This window comes from Grampus griseus (genome assembly GCF_964374135.1).
Source record: "Grampus griseus genome assembly, chromosome: 6".
NCBI lineage: Eukaryota > Metazoa > Chordata > Mammalia > Artiodactyla > Delphinidae > Grampus > Grampus griseus.
In genome coordinates this window covers 79,792,865-79,808,111 of record NC_139000.1, presented here as the reverse complement: position 1 = coordinate 79,808,111, position 15,247 = coordinate 79,792,865, and the positions used below count along the sequence as shown (strand labels likewise).

Sequence of the window (15,247 nt, the reverse complement as noted above, 5' to 3'; positions counted from 1 at the left end):
ATAAAGCAGGAACGTTGGTTGAGTGTGAAGCTCAGGGTAATGAGCTTAATTTGGATGTTAGATTTTAGGTAGTGGTGGGGCATTTAATTTGGAATACCCAGAACTGAAAAAAAGAATAAGGAAAGAGGTCTGGGCTAGTTACAGTTATTTTGAGGCATTAGTTCATAGGTAATAGTTAAAATCATGGGTGTGAGTTATCTCAAGGAAAGTATGAAGGGTAAGAAGTTATCCCAGATTGGAACTATAATGGAAGAAATATTAAAAGGGCTGAGTGAGAACTTGTAAGGAAGCCAAGGAAGGTTTCAAGAAGGTAATGATGAATAGTGTAATATTTGCTCCACTGGAAGTCTTCTTCAAGGGTGAGGTTAGTGGGGATGGGAGAGGGTTACATCCATGTCTCATCCTCACCTATAATTAGACAGTGAAGTTTTGAAGACAGGAGCTGTGATTGTTCTTGGTATCCCCTGGGTTGGTATAGAAACTCTACAGGGCTGGTGTTCAATAAATGTTTATTGATCTGCTGACACATGAAAGGCTGGTGCATGTGACACTGTGAGGCAGCCAGTGAGGCTGGCAGAGGGAGGATGGATCATTAAAGACCCTGAAATCTAGCAGGAATTTGGACTTGCTGTAGCACTCCAGGCACTTCCCAAGAAGGGAATAAAGCCCACTTTTTTTTTTTTTTTTTGCCGAGCTGCGCAGCTTGCAGGACCTTAGTTCCCCGACCAGGGATTGAACCCGAGACCATGGCAGTGAAAGTGCCGAGTGCTAACCACTGGACTGCCAGAGAACTCCCAACCCCTGATTTTTAATTGTTAATAACCCCTCATATGAGACGTGGCAGTTAACAAAGTACTCAAGACAATCAATTATTCCTCACAAAAGCTTGTGAGAGAAGCATGATTTTACTAGTAAGTAGCCTAGTAAGAAATAAAAATTTAGAGGTGTGAGTGGGCTACTTAGTAGTTATTAGATGCAGACCCAGGGCCCAAGCCTGGATTGCTCCTTGCTCTTTCCACTATACCACAATGCTGCCAGTTAAATTCGATTTCTGTAGTGGAGTTTTTAGGCTGAGTTGACATTAAAATTATATTAAATTTGGTTTCTGTAGTGGAAGTTTCAGGCTGAGGTAATACTATTAAAATTATATCCTTTTGAAAAATATTTATTGAGTATAAATAAATGTCCTATACATTAAATATCAAGAAATATTCATTATTGATTACAAGTCCACTGTAATACTGAATGAACCACAGAATCAAAATAGCCACCCATGATACAGTAGTGATAATTCCATTCCAATATTGGACACAGTAATGATTTACTCACAAGACACAACAAAACTCACCAAAAAAGGCCATCACTTTAACCAACCTATAATACCACAAGAGAAAATGGTTTTGAATCATAATATGGACAGTCCCACTAATCTTGTCTTTGTCATCAATTTATCAGGTCAATTTGAGATTGTGGAGATATGCTGTCATAGAACTTAAAGATTCCCATTTCCTTGGTTTTATCTCAAAATTATTATTAAGGAATGAAGTTATACATACCCAATGATAACTTTAAGTAAGTTAGTCTTTCATAAGAGAAAAGGAATAAAAATCTAGTATGAAGAAAGCTTCCTTCAAGCAATAAGTCTCTTAACGGAAAAAAAATGAAAGCAATGTAGTTAACTTTTCCTCCAAAGAAAGGAAAGAAACCTAAATCTGTTATGGCAAACTTGGAAAGATAAATATTTCCTAGTCCCAGAATATGTGTTTATTTTACATGATGTACTTGAATGATGCAAGTCTACGAAGCAGGGATCTGTGGCAATCCGAATTCATCCACCAAGACTCCATCCTGTGAAAAGGAAGAAATGTTTAGTGCCACTATTTTCCAACTGATAAAAAAAGAAAAAGATTACAAATGTTTAGTAGTCAAAACTCATTTCTAAGTGTTTAATCAATGAAAAAAATCCCACTGATGAGAACAAGCTGTTTTATGAAAGGTAAAGGGGGAAGTGATAAACCAGGAAAAGAAGTGGAAGAGATCAAAAGGGATGACTCCTTGCAGAGTAAGGGAAGAGTACAGAAAGAAAGAGAAACCTAAGAGTAAACCTAGAAAGGGGAAAAGGGGACTGGGAATGTCCAGGAGTGAAGGCAGAGGAGAGAGTGCTTGTCTCCAGATTCCCACTTTCACTCTGATCCCAAAGTGAACCAATACCTTTTGTAGCCTCATCAATCCTTTTATTTATCTTTAAAAGTTTATTTATTTAATTTATTTAATTTTGGCTGCATTGGGTCTTTGTTGCTGCATGCAGGCTTTTCTCTAGTTGCGGAGAGCGGGGGCTACTCTTCGTTGCGGTGCGTGGGCTTCTCATTGTAGTGGCTTTTCTTGTTATGGAGCATGGGCTCTAGGCACACGGGCTTCAGTAGTTGTGGCTCGTGGGCTCCAGAGCACAGGCTCAGTAGTTGTGGCGCACGGGCTTAGCTGTTCCGCAGCATGTGGGATCTTCCCGGACCAGGGCTCAAACCTGTGTCCCCTGCATTGGCAGGCGGATTCCTAACCACTGTACCACCAGGGAAGCCCGCCTCATCAATCCTTGAAAGAGCGGTGCCCTGGGACAGGCAGTCACTTCCATATCACACTTTACTACAAACTTATAGGCACTGACACCACTATCAATTCAGAAACCATACCTCAACAGCACATTCAAGTCAGGAATCTGTGACCTTCTAAAAGTGGAAATAACACACATCCCTCAGGGACCTGTTACCAAGGATGTGAAAAGATGGGCTATGGTAGTGTTAATAAAAATGATTTTAGGTATGCTGAGAAAACGCAACCTATGCACCTGGTGCCTTGAAGTGGTGAGGGTGGCCTGTGTAGTAGAGAAAGGTAAGACGACCCCAGGCTCAAGTAAGTGGGGGGGAGGGGTAAGGTAGGGGAACACACACATTCGTCAAAACCATTTATAAGGGGGACTTCCCTGGTGGCACGGTGGTTAGGACTCCTCAGTCCCAATGCAAGGGTCTTAGGTTTGATCCCTGGTCTGGGAACTAGATCCCACATGCATGCTGCAACTAAGAGTTTGCATGCCACAACTAAGGAGCTGGCGAGCCGCAACTAAGGAGCCCACTTGTTGTAACCAAGACCCAATGCAACCAAATAAATAAATATTAAAAAAAAAATTCAGTTATAAGGGACCGGAGAAATTACCTACTTTCCCACCTTTTTGTTCCCCACATTGCACAGGTAGGAAAAACATGAGGTTCAGAAAGAAGATATGAACTTCTAATTTGCTCAAAGTCACACAGTGAATAAAGGCAGAGCTGAGACTGGCTCCCACTCTAGGATTCTGTCAACTATACTGTGCACCTCGATGTGCACGTTGGGAGTAGGTAAACACCAGGACTGTAAATGGCCAGTGGCAATAGAAAAAATGACATGTGATACCAGAATCTCAGATGGGGTAAACAGGATTTTATAAGCAGCAAAATTGTATCTATTTATAATGACAAGCATGTAGATTTGAACAGGGCTTTAAGTTCGCAAAGTCCTTTTACATACAAGATCTAATTTGATCTACATAACAATTATGTGAGATAGTTACAGTTATCTGCATTTTATAGATGCAAGGAACAGAAAAGTTCAAAACAGCTAAGTGATTTGCCAAGGTCTCACAGTTAGTGGTGTCAATCTCAGGCTTACACCCATATATCCTGATTCTTTTTCCTTGTTGAAGTAGAATCTTTCTACATTGTTTTATACTTAAATTATGAATCCCTAGTTCAAAAAAAAAATCCACCCTATTATTGATCATCGTGTCTGGAGTGGACCTTTATTTTATGCTGCCACCCCGCATGGTTCATGCATATGTTGCTGCTGCTTTCCCAGGAAATGTCTAAAACCCAATAGCACCCAGTCCAAGCTCACAAAAGTGATTATGTATACTATACAAATTGTCATTGAATAAAACCATCCCTGGGCCTCAGTGACACTATTTATGTAGCCTATCCACAATCCAATGTGGGAAAACTGGGCTTTCAAGGGTTCCCAAAATAATGACAGTCTTTCCTTGTTCTTACTTAAGAATACCTTTTAGATTCCCAGACCATTTTGCATAGAAAATAAAACAGAAAAAGCTTTCACCTTATTCTTTGTGTCAGTGGGAACACCTTCTGGAATTGCAGGTGCAGATGCTGCTTCATCCAAATAAGAACTGTCTTCATCAGCCAGAAGCTCATCGCCCAGTGCATCCAACTCTGAGATTGAAATAGTCAATATTTCAATAAAATGTAAGCAAGAAAACTGGCAGCTAATGTTAGGAAAGTTGGCCAAATTATTTGCAATAAGATGAAAACTTAAGAAACAAAGAGAAGGGATTATTAATTTCTATTTTCAAAATAAAAGATGGCCATTGTAAGAAATTTTCAAGGGAACTGGTGTGGTAAAAATCCATGAAAAATTAAAATAAAACAAACAAACAAAACCATTCCCCACAGGTTTATAAGGCCCAGTCTTCATGAGAAGACTCTATAGTTATCGGTTGGCCAATTCAAATTAGAAAATCCTGATGATAACAAATGTAAAAAATCCTCTCCCATTTATTGATGAACTTGAAAGCAGGCAGTGAAAGGAGGCATGAGATTGTTGTATAGTGAGTGACCATTGCACGAGATCAGGCTTTAAAAATAAGTCTATGGCAAAGTGAGTTGGAAGTGACCGGGGAAATGGCAACAGCAGGTAGAGACTCATCAGAGGAAACTTAAGATGAGAAATAAGAAAACAAAGAAATAAACAGGGGAAAAAAGGTTCTAGGCAAAACAGAACATGGAGAGAAAGAAGTAGTAATGGGACAGGGGAATCATGCAACAGAAAATCCAGTGTGGGGTGGTCCTGCCATCTACCCAGTTGCTCATGCTAGAAATTGACAAACACCTCTGACACCTCCCTCTCTCTCCACACCCAATCAATCATTAGGTCTTGTCCATTCAACCTCCTAAAATTTCTTCAAGATGTCCACTTATCTCTGTTTTTGCTACCACCACCATAGTCTCAGCCACCACAATTTCTTAAATGGACTACAGGAATAGTTTCTAAACAACTCTCTGTGAGGCCACTTAACAACCCCTTCCATTTTGTCTTGCTACCCTCTGCTCATCCTTCAGGTGCAATGCCTGTCACTGACTCCCAAATAGGTTAGATTCACTGGCTATGTGCTCCTATGGTACCCCATACTTCTCCTTCCCAACAGTTTGTGCTCTTATAATTAATGAATTACTTGAAACAAGCAGTTTCTTACCCCTGCTAGAGGAGAAGCTTCATAAATGCAGGGATTGTGTTTGTTTTCTTCAAGGCTGAATCCCCAGCTTCTAATACAGTGCCTGGCATATAGCAGATGCACACTAAGTATTTGCCAACTACTGTTTCTTGATCTGCTTCACTGTTCTGAGGGAGAGGACTCCAGCAGGAAAATAAAGAGAAAAAAAATCAAAAGGAAAATGGCAGGGAATGGCAGTGTTTGGATACCAAGCACCAGGTCAGCAGAGGACTTTGCCTAGACATTCCTTCAGAGCTTGTCCATCCCAGAGTTGGTGGGGTATGCAAATCTGATATGGCTGCCTCTCAAGCTCTTTGCCCAGAGACTATACCATAAACTCTCAGGGAACTATTGCAGAAATTTTCTCTAACATTTGGGAGAAAAGGTCCCAGGCAGTCGCTCCTCTCAGATGCTAAAACTACATATACAGTGCTTTTCCTATAACTTACCTGCTTCTAGGTCATCTTCATCTAATTCTGGGGTGCCGTAACTACGACTCAGTGCTTCTTGGATTTCATTTGCATCTTCCATCATATCCTCTAGCTGGTCTTGTAGATCCTACAAAAATATATGACAGGATTTTTATTCATTTCTTACCATTTTTCTCTAACTACCACCTGTCCCTATTCTCTCTCCTGAATCTCAGAAACGAGCAATGGCTCACATAATGTTCCTATTTTGGGTGGTAAAATGTAAACTTCAAAATAAAGAATAGAATTGGTAATCTTGCATTTGAATTTAAGGTGCTTCACGGAAATCCAAACTTCTACTGTAAGAATACATGCCCAATCAGCTCTCTCATTACAGAAAGTTTCCTTGAAACATCAAATCAAGCAACAGTTACACTATCAAAATTTTTCTAGTTAATAGAGAAGAGGTAATTGAGACAAGCAAATTACTCTTCTTGAGTCAGCCAAAAACTGACTACGCTGTACAGGGAAAGGAAGCACTAGCGGAAACAACTGGGTAGTACAAAAGAGTTGTTCTGGGCCCACCCCGGATGGGGAAACAGAAATGTAATCAGGATAGGCTTGATACCTGAGACCAGGCTGGTGAAAAAAACTGATTGAGGGCATAAATCTTCTGGGAATTATCTATTTGTACTTAACTGGGAGACTATTACAAGGCCAGAAAGAATGTAAAACCAAGCTGAGAAGTACTATAGCATAATAAAGGGCAGTTAGTATAATGGTTAGAAGAGCAGACTCTGGAGTCAGACATATCTAAGCTAAAATCTGGCCATTACTCAATGAAAAGTAATGTCTCTTAGCCCTTATTTCCTCATCTGTAAGATGGGATTATTAATAGTCATTCTTCATAGGGTTATAATAAGGATTTATTGCAATAATATATGTCATAATATGTGTCAAACACTAAGCACTTAATACTATATATCTTCTACTCTGTTAAGGATGTACAAAACAATATGTTTTTCATATACTGAAAATTCCACATAGAGGGGAATGGACTAGTGTTGATAACACAGAGGGTCCAAATTAGCACCACTTATCCTTCAGGATTTCTAGAGCAATGCAAAACACTTAAAAACTCCTTCCTGGCCCCCAGATTAGGTTTGTTTTTCCATATAAAGGATATAAAATAAAGCGGAGAAAAACATTTCTTTAAAAAGAAAATGCTTTGCTTTTCTGCATTACCAAGGGCCAAACTATTGTACATATGTAACAGTCTGCTATACAGAGAAGCACTGGCTGAAACAATACTTAAAATAGAGTAAAAATAACATAAACTAATCAAGTTGAACTTATATTATGCTTTTACATGTCAAGACAAGTCTGCCAAAATCATTTATGGATAGGATTCCTAGCAATAGACTCCAGGATAGACACAGAAAAGAAAAAAATCATCACAAAGAATTAGCATGTTCAGTTCTGGAAAAACAAACAAAATCAATACAAAACAAATATAAGCACTACACTTGATGTGCAGAAACTGGGAAACAAAAAAGACAGAAACAGGGGAACATACATACATAGAGGCAAATTTTCTGAATGAGTACTATAAAAGTGAAAATTTTTTACAAGTAAAGGATTTTAGGAAAACAAATGGAATTCAAAATACCTAGACCAGCCAAAGACACATACCCATACACATCAAAAAAGTTACAACGAAAGGGGCTTTCCACCTGTCATGCAAGCAAATCTATGAGGTGACAGGAGAAGGATAATTAGATGTGGAGAGAGCCAGACAACCATAGGTCAAAGACGAAGAAACATACAAAAAACCGCAAAGATCAAAATTTCTATTTTGTTCATTAAATAGCACTAATTAAAACACAAGGAACCCGAAAAGCAGAAAATAAAATTCAGTTTCATTTTATTTTATTATCAAATAATAATACACAAATAAGACACGCATAGTCAGAACATTTTTCTCAGTGAAATCTCCTGGAAGATATCACTAAGCCTAAATTCTTGTAAGCAGAGACTGGTGTGGAGGATTAGAAAGAGGTTCCTGAGAAGTATAAGGAGGGGTGCTGGAAAAGAGCAAGATGGGAGGAATGCCTTCACTCACTAAAGACCAGAACTACCCTACCAGAGAATACATCTGCAGAAGCCGTAAAATGCTAGGAACATAGTAAATATGCCACCAACAAATAATGCTCCAATTGGGCAGAACTGTTTTATCTCCATGAATGGCCTCTAGTTCATTTGTTCATCAATCATTAGACACTTTCTAAGCACCAACTATGGACAGGCATTGTTTGGGGCACTGGGGATACAACAGTGAACAAAACTGAGTCCATGCCCTCTTAGAAAGAGACATTCTACTCCGGGGGTTAGAACTATCACATACACAGAAAGGAAGGCTTTTCCTCAGGCCAGTCACTACTCCTTCTGTTTGCCATCTGCGCTGTTCAACTGAGAGAGGCAAGAGGAGCCAAACTCTTAGGGCTCAGTGCCCCAGCCAAAACATGATCTCAAAAAGAAATGCTAATTTTAAGGACCTAATGACATTATTATTAAAAATTTAGGGACTTCCATGGTGGGCCAGTGGGTAAGACTCTGTGCTCCCAGTGCAGGGGGCCACGGTTCGATCCCTGGTCAGGGAACTAGATCCCATCTGCCGCAACTAGGAGTCCGCATGCTGCAACTAAGAGTTCGCATGCACAACTAAGAAGCCCGTATGCAACAACTAAGAAGCCCGAATGCCACAGTGAAGATCCCGCGTGCTGCAACTAAGACCCAGTGCAGCCAAAAAAAAAAAAAAAAAAATCTAAAGAAATGGGGGTAGGGGATCAAGAGGCACAAACTACTACGTATAAAATACATAAGCTACAAGGATATATTGTACAACAAGGAATACAGTCAATATTTTATAATAATTATAAATGGAATATAACCTTTAAAAAAAAGATGACTCAAGTTCTGGGGATCTAAAGTACATCATGGTGGCTATATTTAACAATATTTGCAAGTTGCTAGGAAAGTAAACCTTAAATATTCTCACCACAAAAAAATAGTAATTATGTGAGGTTATGAAGGTGTTAACTAACTTTATAGTGGTAACCACTTCACTATATATATATGTATGAAATCATCATGTTGTATACCTTAAACTTACACAATGTTATATGTCAAGTGTATCTCAATAAAACTGGGGGAAAAAAATATAAAGAGAATTACTAGAAGAGGGAACCAATTCTACACCAGGAATTGTGCTAAGCACTTTATGTATATGTCCTCATTTTACACTCGGGACAATCCTGGGAGATGAGCAGCAACATCACTACTTTACAATTGAGGCAACTGACTAAAAGTCATTAAGTGAGTTAGAAGTAAAAGGAAACTGGGTGCTTATTCACTGGGTGCTTATTATGTGCCAGGCATTGTGCGTTTAGATACATCAGCTCATTTATTTCATTCTAATTATAATTGTATGTGGTATTAGGATCCTTAGGTTAACAATGAGGAAAGTGAGACCTTTGGAACCCTTTCCCAAAGTTACTCTATTAGTAAATGGCAGAACCCAAGATTCAATCCCTCTCCTGTGCTCTTCCCATCACATACACAATCATTTTGATTCTTTCAGAAACAAGTGTATATTCTTGGAGAATCCAGTACACATCTCACCTCAATCTGGTCGATTTTCACTTGCTTGTATGCTTTCTTCATTTCCTTTACACCCAGTTTCATAGCATCAACCTAAAAAAAGGAAACACCATGTCTTAAGAAGCCGTGTTGGTTAAACTGTGTTTTAAAAACCATGGGAAAAGAGCACAGAGTACAAAAATAAAATAAAACAAAAATAAAATAAGGGCTTCCCTCGTGGCGCAGTGGTTGAGAATCTGCCTGCTAATGCAGGGGACACGGGTTCGAGCCCTGGTCTGGGAAGATCCCACATGCCGCGGAGCAACTGGGCCCGTGAGCCACAACTACCGAGCCTGCGCGTCTGGAGCCTGTGCTCCGCAACAAGAGAGGCCGCGACAGTGAGAGGCCCGCGCACCACGATGAAGAGTGGCCCTCGCTCACCGCAACTGGAGAAAGCCCTTGCACAGAAATGAGGACCCAACACAGCCAAAAATAAATAAATAAATAAATAAAATTTAAAAAAAATAAAATAAAATAAAACCATGGCAAAGGTGTTTTGGGAGTACCGTGGTCTTGGTGTCCTTCAATGACTGGATGGTGTAATTGGCTTGTTCCATATTAAATGACTGTTGGGCAAGATTGTCCCGCTGCTGCTCATACCTTTTTAGAGTCAATTGAGAAGGATAAATGTGAGTCAGATAGAAATCCTCATGAAGAAAGTATCTCTAACACAAAATAAGAGAATTTTCTTAAAAACAATAACAACAAATGTTAAAAAATTAAATATACAGAAAAATTGGGAAAAACAATTTAATCAATCTAACACAAACATCATTTGATGTCCCTCCAGTCTTTTTCCTTTGTATATATTTTAGTTACAACACTATTTTCCACTTAACATTATTATTATTACTGCTGCTTTCTACGTTGCTAAGAAGTCTTAATACATGTTTTTATAACGTTTTAGATCATTTCCTATGCTAAATTCCCAGAAATGGAATTCTTGAGGGAAAAGGCAAAACTGTTTTTAAGGCTCTTCATACATATAGTGAAACTGTTTTTCCAGTAGACTGAACTCCTTGAGGACAGGTATGTTATTTTATTAATCTCGTATCCACAAATAGGTAATCTATCCAACCTAATATAATGCCTGACACTCCATGTTTTTTTAAAATAAAGCTTTATATCAACTTATAATACTGCCTCAAAGACTTATATCCCTATAGCCCTTATACAATATTTCGAAACCACCTAACCATCCAACCAGAAGAAAAATGGTCAACGATGCAGGCAAATGGTGGTGGAACATTATTACCCCGTTAAAAAGTATGTTTGCAAAGAATATTTAGAAGGACAAAAATACTCATGATATAACATTAAGTGGAAAAGGATAACCTATATACATGCCATTTATTATCTTCTAAAAATTATATGCACACATACCATGTATGCACAAGCAGAGAAAGAAACTGTAAAAATAGCATTTTAAAGGTGGTTATTTCTGCTAGTAGGAATCTAGGTAGATTTCCTTTTCTTCTACTCATGTTTATGTACTTGCCAAGTTTCTACAATGAATAATATCCTTTTATTAAAAAAAAAGTTACCTAAAAATTGCAGTGCTACCAATTAGAGAGGTAACAATTTTATCACACTCTCTCACCACTCTAGGCATCATAATTTATTTTTCCAATTCTGTCTAATCTAAAAGGAGTAAGATGGTGTCTGATGTCTTATAAAAAGTTAGTTTATAAATAGGAATAGAGATATCAACAATTTTTCTGGTTCTTTATTAGCTGATTACATCTGACCTCTATAAACCCTGCAGAGGCTCTCAACAGCTCACAAGGGTAAGTACCAAAGATACTCTTGGGCTTCTGCTCAAACACTGGGACACAGTCACCTAAAACAAATTAAGGACCGTTAAATCTTCTGATGGGAGGGAACAAATATTCAAGATTCCCAATTTTACAGACAAACAAAAATTTAAAAGGCACACTCTAATTAAATAAATGGGAGAATCAAACTCTATAGATCTGGGCAGTCCAATACAGAAGCCACTAGCCACACATGGCTACTTAAATTGTTAAAATTAAATAAAATTAAAACTTGAGTTCCTTAGTCACATTAGCTACATTTCAAGTGCTCAATAGCCATACATGGCTAATAGCTACTGTACTGAAGAGCAGAGATACAAAACACCTCCCATCAAAGCAAAAAGTTCTATTTAAATGGACAGTGCTGCAACAGATGTTGCTGAACATGCAGGGGGAGAAAAACCCAGCTAACTGTATGTGTAAATGAAATTTGCAATTAACTCAAGAATACTTATAAAGTGGTATGAAAATCTAAAGGAATGGAAGACCATTTCCCTTTTGGTTAAACCTGCTAGAGGAAAGGTTATGCTTATAACTTACATCCGCTTTTGCTTTAAAACCCGCAAGGCTTTCTGCTTGACCATATTCTAGGGAGAAAAACAGATTTTAATGAAAAGAAGTAGAAAATATACATACGGTAAAAAAAAAAATCTCCCATATCCCCACATACCTCTACTTCCTCTCATCTTCAAAGTAGTAGACACAGTGACTCCTGGATTGTTCACCTCCCAAGCAGGCTTTAAGCCCCAGCTTGTCTCAGTCTTGGCATCCCACATCTCAGTGTACTGAAGTACATTTCCTTTTCCTAGTGCATATTATCTCTACTCCCAGCCCCAAAAGGGCCGATTTTGTATATCTAGGTGCCTTAGGGAGATTCCCAATTTGGACAGTCTGCTATCCACTCAAACTCAGCATGCTCAAACTCCTCAGCCTGCTCTTACCTTGGAAATGACTAATAATGGCCCCGCCAGTCTCTCACTTCTCTAGGTTGAAAACTGTTACACCAACCTTACCTTTCCTCTCTCTATTGTGTCTTCATGCACTGCTATCTTAGATTTTCAGAACTCACTTTTTTTTTTTTTTTGCGGTACGCGGGCCTGTCACTGTTGTGGCCTCTCCCGTTGCGGAGCACAGGCTCCAGGCGCGCAGGCTCAGCAGCCATGGCTCACGGGCCCAGCCGCTCTGCGGCATGTGGGATCCTCCCGGACCGGGTCACGAACCCGTGTCCCCTGCATCTGCAGGCGGACTCTCAACCACTGTGCCACCAGGGAAGCCCCAGAACTCACTTTTAAATTGATTCCTCTCATGTCATTCTCATGACTACCACCATGGTTTAGGCTTTCATCTCAAGTCTAGGTGGGCATTTCTGCCTCTGTTCGCTCTTCATGCCAAGCCATCTAACTAAGATGGCAGAGAAAATCCTCCTGTCACTTCCATTTCTATACTGTTTCATAAATCATTTTATTTGTCTCCTCCAATGAAGAAGGAAAAGCAGGTATTACTACTTCACAGATGATAATAATACCTAACATTTACTGAATGTGTCTATGTACTAGACACAGTGCTATGTAGGTCACATGAATTACCTCATTTAATCTCACACTTTAAAGTAGATATCATCCCCATTTTATAAATGGGCAAACTGAGGTTCAGTGATGCTAAGTAACTTGCTCTAGCTTGAATGTCTAATAAGTTACAGGGATGGGAAAAAAGAAGACAGTTCTACATTCACAGTCCATGCACTTAAATATACAACTCTATGTTTCTACCTAACAGAAGAGAAAAATAAAAAATTAACTGACTTTATAAAGGTCACAGCTAGTAGGTAGTGATGATATTATTAATAGAACACTGGTACTTTTTTCCCAATATGCCACTCCTTAACCAGTCTATTATACTTACCTAACCTGACTAGCCTGGCAACTCATTATTCCTGAGCAGGCCCAGCTCTCCAGGTAGAATATAGCACCTTCTCAGTAGAATATGCTAATTCCCATGTACATTCTTCTGGACATGTAACCAGCATCTTCTCACCACCAGGTCAAATCCTAGCCTTCCTCTCATATATGGCTGCAAACTCTCCCCCCTGAAGGATACACCTTCACGTATGTTTTCTTATTAGACTGTGAGCATCTCTTCTGTATCTCTCACCAGCCCTTACCACCAGGCCCTACTTCCACAGGTGCTCAAGTTAGGTTGTCACAGTACCTTCTTCAGGTGCTGCCTACCTTACCTTTGCAGGACCCTCTCTCATCTTCTTGATCTGATCCTTATACTTCACCAGTTCAGCATCCAGCCGAGAAATCTTCTTGTCAATAGATTCTGCCCTGCTGTCCACCTTGAGGGGAAAAACATCAAAGGCAGTAGTAGTTATTGCAATACATTTACATGAAAAGTGGCAGGAGAGGAATGAATATAGAGGAAGAAAGGACAAATAAAGAAGAGGGACTTCCCTGGTGGCGCAGTGGTTAAGATTCTGCCTGACAATACAGGGATCACTGGTTCAATCCCTGGTCTGGGAAGATCCCACATGCCGCGGAGCAACTAAACCCATGCGCCACAACTACTGAGCCTGCATGCCACAACTGCTGAAGCCCGTGCACCTAGAGCCAGTGCTCTGCAACAAGAGAAGCCACCGAAATGAGAAGCCTGCGCATGGCAATGAAGAGTAGTCCCCGCTCGCTGCAACTAGAGAAAGTCCACGTGCAGCAACGAAGACCCAATGCAGCCCAAAATAAATAAATAAAATTAATTAATTTTTTTAAAAAAAGAAGAGCATATGGTGAAAGGTGGAAAACAGTGATTCCTAACTGTTGGTGGTGGGGAGATTCTCAGCCAGAAACACTGGAGAGCTTTTATAAACTATACTCCACCCCCTAAATTCTAATATTCCAGGGTCGCTCTCAAGTGTGCTTGAGCAGAAAAAGAATTTGAGAATCACTGGGTTTAGTTGAGATTCCCCTAGAATCAGAGGCTTGTCAGGCTGAGGGCTCAAGCAGGAGGTGTGTGAAATGGGTTAGTGCCCAGTGGACCCCGGCTAGGGCTTAGATCTAATGCTATTCGCTTGGATAGAAAGTGGTGGCTTAATGTCAGGGGTCAGAGTTCTGAATTTTTGTTACTGAGATCCAGGATTGGGGTACAGATATGTTTAACTAGAATATCAAGCCGAGGGTCCTGACGTGAGAGAGGGATGAGGGATGGAAGAGGAGTTAGGGGTCAGGCTGGACGAAGTGGGAAAGCTGTGTGGGCCTATGGCTGGTAGGAGTGAGGAGGTAAGGAAACAGCGAGTGGACGCGGCACGGGCACCAGAAGGGGTGGGGCGCAAGAAGGGCGAGACAGTGATGGGTTAGGGGTCCCTGGTTTGTGGAGTCAGCAATGACTTGGGTAACAGGAAAGAAAGTGGAGTGGAGAGAGCTGAGATGCAATAGGTCCGGGACCCAGGAGTAGGCGCCGAAGCCGGGGGTGGGTGGGGTTGGGGGTGTCAGGGTCCCTGAGCCTAGTTATGCGTGTCTAAGTGCCCACCGTGCCAATGCAGTCAGTCAAGCTGGGAGGCGGAGCCTTGGGTTTCGCTTTCCCGAAGAATCGGTTCATCTTGAGCGGCCGCGAAGACAACCCAAACACTGGAGCAAAACCAGAAACGGAAGCAGAATCACCTCCGCCTCCGCCTTGACTTCCGGCCCTCCATGCGCAAGCGCAATGTGCCTATTGGCGTTTACCGATCCTTTTTCCGGATTTTCAGCTCGGTCTTCCGGGGAAGAACTGCAGGAGGTTGGAGGTGATAGACCGAGTCAGCAGGGGGCGTGGCCTCGGTGGCGGGCGTGGGCGTGGCCTCATAAGCCGGGCGGGGCCTCGGCTGAGTGGGTGGGGCCCGGGGCGGCGGCAGCGGAATAGAGCCTGGAGGGAGCAGGGCTGCTCCGAGGGGCGGGGCCGGCAGGCCCGGGCGGAGCGTGGAAGTAGCCGGGCGGGGTCGCGGGGCGCCGCGCTCAGCCTCCACCGCTGGGTGGGCTACTAGC

At 40.9% G+C, this 15,247-nt stretch overlaps 1 protein-coding gene across 1 annotated transcript; it reads right to left on the bottom strand.

The window, feature by feature from the left end:
• Positions 1–1,144: 1,144 nt before the first annotated feature.
• CHMP5 (charged multivesicular body protein 5) lies at positions 1,145–14,884 on the bottom strand. The gene is made up of 8 exons (XM_082655897.1): positions 14,757–14,884; positions 13,468–13,572; positions 11,775–11,821; positions 9,927–10,020; positions 9,403–9,474; positions 5,761–5,869; positions 4,141–4,253; positions 1,145–1,848 (listed from the first exon to the last, which is right to left on the bottom strand). Exons 1-8 carry the CDS (start codon positions 14,823–14,825, stop codon positions 1,798–1,800), a joined length of 660 nt encoding a protein of 219 aa, XP_082512023.1. The 5' UTR covers positions 14,826–14,884; the 3' UTR covers positions 1,145–1,797.
• Positions 14,885–15,247: the final 363 nt, after the last annotated feature.